This window comes from Euprymna scolopes, chromosome 46, assembly GCF_053919585.1.
Source record: "Euprymna scolopes isolate OS-2025 chromosome 46, ASM5391958v1, whole genome shotgun sequence".
Lineage (NCBI taxonomy): Eukaryota > Metazoa > Mollusca > Cephalopoda > Sepiida > Sepiolidae > Euprymna > Euprymna scolopes.
In genome coordinates, this window is record NC_136527.1 from 215,366,177 (window position 1) to 215,373,676 (window position 7,500).

At 34.6% G+C, this 7,500-nt stretch overlaps 1 protein-coding gene across 1 annotated transcript in view; it reads right to left on the minus strand.

The window, feature by feature from the left end:
* Nucleotides 1-842: 842 nt before the first annotated feature.
* LOC145271054 (uncharacterized) overlaps nucleotides 843-7,500 on the minus strand; it is a 55,230-nt gene continuing 48,572 nt past the window's right edge. The window contains exon 2 of the mRNA XM_080126601.1: nucleotides 843-7,500. This exon is cut by the window's right edge and continues 580 nt beyond it. Within this exon, the coding sequence (XP_079982727.1) occupies nucleotides 4,940-5,776 (837 nt within the window). The 5' untranslated portion in view covers nucleotides 5,777-7,500 and the 3' untranslated portion in view covers nucleotides 843-4,939.

Consider the following 7,500-nt stretch of genomic DNA (forward strand, 5'->3'; position numbering starts at 1 on the left):
ATTCTAAGCAAGAACCCGGTTTTCTTTCCTTTTTTTTTATAAAAAAAAATGTAAATGTGATTTTTGGAATATGACAGTTTTGTTTCATGATGAAAAATTTTCTGTATTTATTTATTTATTTTTTTTTTTCATTAGGTTGAATTCTAAACAAGAACCCGGTTTTCTTTCCTTTTTTTTTATAAAAAAAAAATGTAAATGTGATTTTTGGAATATGACAGTTTTGTTTCATAATAAAAAATTTTCTGTATTTATTTATTTATTATTTTTTTTCATTAGGTTGAATTCTAGACAAGAACCCGTTTTTCTTTCTTTTTTTTATTATTATTTTATTATTCATATTCCAAAAATCATGTATATTGATCAAGTATTTTCTTGTATAGTATTTTTTTTTTTTTTTTTTTTTTTTTTTTTTTATAAAAAAAAATGTAAATGTAGATTGTCTTTCAGGATGATGCATGGTCTGGTAATATAGAACAAAGAGGTCATATTCCAGAAATCATGTATATTGATCAAGTATTTTCTTGTATAGTAATTTTCTTTTTTTTTTTAATTTTTAGTGATTCATAGTTAACCCTACCAAACCTGAACTACTGAACCTAATTTACCCCTGTGCCTGGCCTCCTGGGCATAATTATGACATGCAGATCTGGAGCTAAAAAATTGCGGTTCCATCCCTCATCAACCATACCAGAATCTCCCTTATCACTTGGTTTGCACAGAGTCAGCAGCCTCACCCTCTCGTCCCAACCGGCCTGATCCAATGGGTCAAGACAGCTTGAGGACAGAATGCAACAGTTGCCAGAAGTGCGGACAAGAACCTTTTTTTTTTTTTATTTTATAAATTTTTTTTTTATATAGAAAATAATGTTTTTTTTAATGATTTTTAGCAATCCATAGTATGCTATAGACATCAACAAGGTTGATTTTAAAATCTCAGTAGTTCAAATTTAGTTGTCTCCCTTTATCAAAGATGGCCGATCAAAACACAAGGTGTTGCTTCCTCATAAAATTTGATTTTCTTGGCAAAAATGAGGGTGCTTGTTTAGTTTAATCCAGATATTGAAAAATGAAAATATTTGAAAAAAAAAAAAAAAAAAAAATTTATATTAGCAGTTTTTTTTTTTTTTACAGAGGAAAATCAAATTTTAATAAAAATCGATCGTGTCCTGCCATCTTGCTTATTTTGCGGAAGAGGGGGGGGGCGCCAAGGGAGATAACTTTGACGAGATTGCTTTGAAACATGGGCAGAAAAAATACCTAGATAAATATTTTAGTTTTTTTTTTTTTTCACTTATTTTAAAGTGTTTATTTGTCCTTTTTATTCTCTTTTTTAAATAAGCAAGATCGCGGCGAGATGATTGATCTCATTTAAATTTGATTTTCTTCTGTCAAAAAAAAAAAAAAAAAAAAAAAAATTATGTGAGTTTTTTTTTTATATATAAAAACTTAATTCCGTAACATACGTACAATATCATTTTTTTTTTTAAATTCCATTTTCACCTTAAACAAGACAGGAGTGAGAGACTAGTAGCAGATGCACCAGCCCAAATATGACAACAATACTCCATACATGGGCAAACGGTGGCCTTATAGAGGTACAGGATACTTTCGGGTGTTAGTAGCTTTCTAGCATGGTAGAGAGAGCCCACTTTCTTTGTAATGTTCTCAATGTAATTGTTCCACTCCTGTTTCCGTTAGGCCAAGCAGTTTGAAAGATGTACTCTTATCTAAGAAGGATTTAATTATGTTATGTATTCTACCAGTGATACCAATGTTCTCAATGTAATTGTTCCAACTCCTGTTTCCCGTGAACGTTAGGCCAAGGAGTTTAAAGGAAGTATCCGTTATAGAGCGTGGTGTCATTGGCATATATACTCATCTCCAAAACAATGTTAAAACAGTACTCCATACATAGGCGAATGGTAGGCTTATAGAGGTACAGATTACTTTCAGGCATAAGTAGCTTTCTAGCATGGTAGAGGGAGCCCACCTTCTTCGCAGGGGCTTTAACATGTTCCTTGTGAACGTTTTATTTTATTTTTTATTTATTTTATTTTTTATTTATTTCATTTTGTATTTATTTTTATTTATTTATTTCTTTTTTTGCCGGAGTTTGTAATTCGTAATATTTGTAATAATTAATTTTATGATGTCACCAACTAACTGTATTGTTATTTTCATGGAAAGTGTTCGACTGAGCTTCAGTCTATGGTCTCCCCCCCCCCTCGCCAAACTTTCACAAGAAACACTCGTCTAGCTGAAAACACTATCAATAATTCCCCCCACTCTTTATCTGTGCCTAAACCTAAACGTAGATTCCATGAACAAAGCTTCTTTCTTAGAACTGCACGCCTGTGGAATTGTCTTCCGTTTTCCTGCTTTCCGGCTGACTACAATATGGTTGTGTTCAAGTCTAATGTAAATAAGTTCTTGATGAGTCGTTCCATATGAGTTAACAAATTTGCCGAATTTTCATTACTAATGATTACTATATTTTCCAATTTCTAATGTACACTCTTTAACCCTTATCCTTGAGTGGCCTCTTGGCCATTGGTAGTAGTGAATCCTGTCCAGGAGTGATTTGGTTGGTTGTTTTGTTTTACGGCATATCAACCCTTTTCAGGTTATTTAATGCCGAATCTGGTGATTTTGAAGAATGATTTTTTAAATATAGTATATTTGTTTTTTAAGTCGTATTCTATTTAACCCATAGTTGGGACCCTAACAGGTACTACCACTCCAGGTCAGAGTGGACCTGGGAGCAATGGCAATTAAAGGGTGGCTCCACACTCCCTAAGGCCTGCAAGCTGGGGCCCTCACCATCGGATATAGTTTAAGGTCATATCCAGGACCTGTCCAGGAGTGAGAGACAAGCAGCAGATGACAAAATGGGCGAATGGTGACCTTATAGAGGTACAGGGTACTTTTGGGCGTTAGTAGTTTTCTAGCACGGTAGAGAGAGCCCACCTTTTTCACAGCGGCCCTGGCAATGCTTTCAATGTAATTGTTCCAACTCATGTTTCCTGTGAATGTTAGGCCGAGGAGTTTAAAAGATGTACTTTCAGATAAAGAGTCATTGGCCATTGCTATCGGTGGCAGAAAAGGTTTCTTGTAATTATTAAAGGAAAGGAGTTTAGTCTTAGCAGCATCGAATGTGACCATCCATTTTTGTCCCCATTCCACTACGGATTGGAGTTTTTCCTTTCGGGTTTCCGCCATTGCTAAGTATAACTTTGTTTTAATATTTGCATTTTTTTATTGTCTTGATTAAACTAAAGTACCAAAATGAACATTTTATATGATTTTTGGAATATGACATTTGCGTTCAGTGGTGGATATGTACATTATAAAGATTTTTTTATGTTTTTTTTTTGTTTTTTTTTATTTAGGTTGACATTTGGACTTACACCTACAAAAATTGACAATTTTTTTATTTTATTTTTTATTTTTTAAACTCCTTTGCAGGAGTTATCTTTCTTGATTTTGTTCGTATTATCAGCTATATTACCAGTGATGAATTTTAAGGATGGCTAAGCGAGACACAATATGTCATGTCGGAAACAGGAATATATCCAAAAATTACAAAAATTCATTTAGTAGAACAACTGCTTTTGTGTCTTATTTAAAATGGATGGAATACTGTTGCCATGAAAACAGCCTATCCTGCCTTGACAGAGTACAAAATAGACTTTGTGGCTTAGTTGGGGATGCCCTTTTCTCTACCCTGCAACCTCTCTCCCACAGAAGAGACGTCGCGAGCCTATCCTTGTTTTATCATTATTTCCATGGCAGGTGCTCGTCTGAACTCCAATCTCTGGTCCCCCCTCGCCAATCTTTCACGAAAAACACCCATCTAGCCGAATCCACTGTGAAAAATTTCCCCCACTCTTTATCTGTGCCTAAATCAAAATGCGGATTCCATGAACAAAGCTTCTTTCTTAGAACTGCACGCCTGTGGAACTCTATTCCGTCTGCCTGCTTCCCACCGGACTACAACTTGGATGTGTTCAAGTCCAACGTTAACAAATTCCTAATGAACCGCCCCCTTAAGTAAACACTTCATCAAATCTCCACACTAACTTAATGTTCTTGCAATAACCCTTATCCCTGAGTGGCTTCCGGGCCTTGATAAGTGGTGATCACTGTGTAAAAAAAAAAAAAAGTAAAAAAAGTTCATCGATGTAGTCTTAAAAAAAATCTGCCATTTAAGTGTTGCAAGGGAGATAAGTATGTCTTGTATTCGCAATCTTCAAGGTGTTCACATCTAGGGAAAATGTCATTCCCCCCCCCCCCACCCCAACCAATTCTCTGGGAGAAATAATTTTCTACTTGAGGTATTTTCATAATTTTTGGATGTATTACTTAAATAATTTTTTTTTTTTTTTTGCTTAAAACGAAATATTAAAAAAAAAAAAAAAAAAAAAAAAAAATCAAATTTAATGAGTAAAAGGAGCGACTATCTCACATGGCCATCTTGAGAGATTGTTTCAAGAAACAAGGGAGATAACTCGGCAATAATTGCAAAATTGTTTGTTTGTAATGCCTACAATTACCTATTATTTTTGTTAAATTATTTAAAAAAAAAAAAAAAAATCAAATTTAATGAGTAAAAGGAGCGACTATCTCACATGGCCATCTTGAGAGATTGTTTCAAGAAACAAGGGAGATAACTCGGCAATAATTGCAAAATTGTTTGTTTGTAATGCCTACAATTACCTATTATTTTTGTTAAATTATTTAAAAAAAAAAAAAAAATCAAATTTAATGAGTAAGAGGAGCGACTATCTCACATGGCCATCTTGAGAGATTATTTCAAGAAACAAGGGAGATAACTCGGCAATAATTGCAAAATTGTTTGTTTGTAATGCCTACAATTACCTATCATTTTTGTTAAATTATTTAAAAAAAAACAAACAAAAAAAAAAATGTAGATGGTCTCTCATGATGAAACACGTTCTGGAAACACGGTACTGTTTGGTTGGTGGGCAATGACGGATGTCGGGATCTGCAATATTGGCGATTGGTCATCGGAAATTTTGCTTTCGTCAATATGAACTTTTCTGCTCTTGGTTACCTCGACGGCTGCAACTACGGTTTCCAAAAGAACATTATCATCGCTTGCAACACGGTCGAGCTCCTGCTGATGGAGCCTCTGGTGCGATCTCAGCAACGAATGCCGGTAAAAGACCTTGTCGCATTCACCGCAAGGGAATGCGACGCCTGTCGACGTGTGGTTGTCGGCTAGCTGTCTGCCCGGCGGGTGTTGGTCCGAGATGACAGTGATGTCATCGTCAATCTCTTTCTTCTTCATGTGCGTTTTAAGATGGCTCTTCAGGTTGCCCTTCTGCGTAAACGTACGATGGCAGACGCTGCACTCAAACGGGCGGATCCCAGAATGGATGCGCTCGTGCAGGTAGAGGTTGCCCCGTTGCGTGAAGGCACGCCCACACTCGGTACAAACATATGGACGCTCGTTTGTGTGAGTACGGATGTGGTTGCGCAGGTTGGTGCGCTGGTAAAACGCCTTAGTGCACATTGTGCACTTATACGGACGATCGCCAGTGTGCACACGTTCATGCGTCCTCAGGTTTGTACGCTGCGTGAAACCCTTGCTGCACACAGCACAGCGAAACGTCCGCGGCTGTTGCAGAAAGGCAGACGCAGCATGAGTTGAGCGGACGTGAGCCTTGAGCAGGTCGTGTAGGGCAAACGTCTCCGGACAGTGATCGCAGGAAAACTTTTGGCTCATCGTGTAATCTAACTGGTTTGGATACATTATCAAAAAAAAAAAAAAAAAAAACGTGCAATCACTCCTTTTTTTTTTTTACCTAACAGAAGATGCCTTGAAAAGACTAAGGAGGAAAACAGTCAGTTCTGGCAAACAAGCTTCTGAAATAGGAAATTTAGTGATTGCACGAAAAGTTTTGGCTCCTTGTGTAGTCTAACTGGTTTGGATATATTATCAAAAAAAAAAAAAAAAAAAAAAAAAAAAAACGTGCAATCACTCCTTTTTTTTTTTTACCTAACAATTAAAAATTGATTACGTATAGTGTTCAATTTTTTCTTTGTTTTTTTTTTAAATGAAACTCCAGACAAGACATGAAGCCAATTGGACTAGTAAGAACAATAAATGACTCCAAATAACAGAAGATGCCTTGAAAAGACTAAGGAGGAAAACAGTCAGTTCTTGCAAACAAGCTTCTGGAATAGGAAATTTAGTGATTGCACGAAAAGTTTTGGCTCATTGTGTAGTCTAATTGGTTTGGATATATTATCAAAAAAATAAAATAAAACGGTGTAATTAGGAAAGTTCAGTTCTTTTTTTTTTTTTTTACCAATTATTGAACAATTAAATTTAGAAAAACAGTAATATTGATTTTGTATTAATCCAGTTGAATGTCAAAATTAATAAGATAAACTCTCAAAAAAGAGAAAATATTTGGCTCTTTGTGTAGTTTGATTCGGATACATTATCAAAAAAAAGGGCCCAATTAAGAAGAATCAGGTCCTTTTTTTTTTCTTTGACAATTAAATATGGAATTTGTATTAGTTTGGATACATTATAAAAAAAAAAAAAAAAAGAAAAAAAAGTTCAATTAAGGGAGATCAGGTCTTTTTTTTTTTTTTTTCTTTGGGCTTGAACAATTAATTTAAAAAAAAAAAACTAATATTGATTTTGTATTAATCCAGTTGAATGTCAAAATTAATAAGATAAACTCACAAAAAAGAAAAAATATTTGGCTCCTCGTGTAGTTTGATTCGGATACATTATCAAAAAAAAGAGTCCAATTAAGAGGAATCAGGTCCTTTTTTTTTTTTTTTTTTTGCTTTGAACAATTAAATATGGATTTTGTATTAGTTCGGATACATTATCAAAAAAAGTCCAATTAAGGGAGTTCAGGTCCTTTCTTTTTGTTTTTTTGTTTTTCCCAAACAATTAAATTTAAGAGCCAGCAATATTGATTCTGTATTAATTCAGGTCCTCCCCCTTTTTTTTTTTTTTTTTGCTTGAGCAATCAAATTTAAAAGACAACAATATTGATTTCGTATTAATCGAGTCGAACGTCAAAATTGAACTTAACGTCCGATCAATACGACAAACTTTCAAATTTAATTTTTTCGTTCACCGTGTAATCAAATTGCTCAATTTTTTTCTTCCACGGCTGTTTTGGTTTCGATTCTAATTTTTCAAACAAACTTTTGAAATCACTAGTAGATATTAGGTACAATATAATAACCAACAGAACAATTGTCTCGATAATAAACGTGAAATCTACATAAAGTAAAATTAGTATATTTTACGACGGGGCAACACTGGATATTTATTTTTTTTTCATCCCAAACAGTGCCACCTTGATGTAGGGGGAAACAATCTGGGGCACAACTGCAGGGATACTACGTAGGGAGTTGGGCAGCAAAATGATTGTTTACACTTGAACTTCTGTATGTCAGTACAGTTGGGAAAACAGGAAGCCGGAAGGGAATTCCAAAGTAACAGTT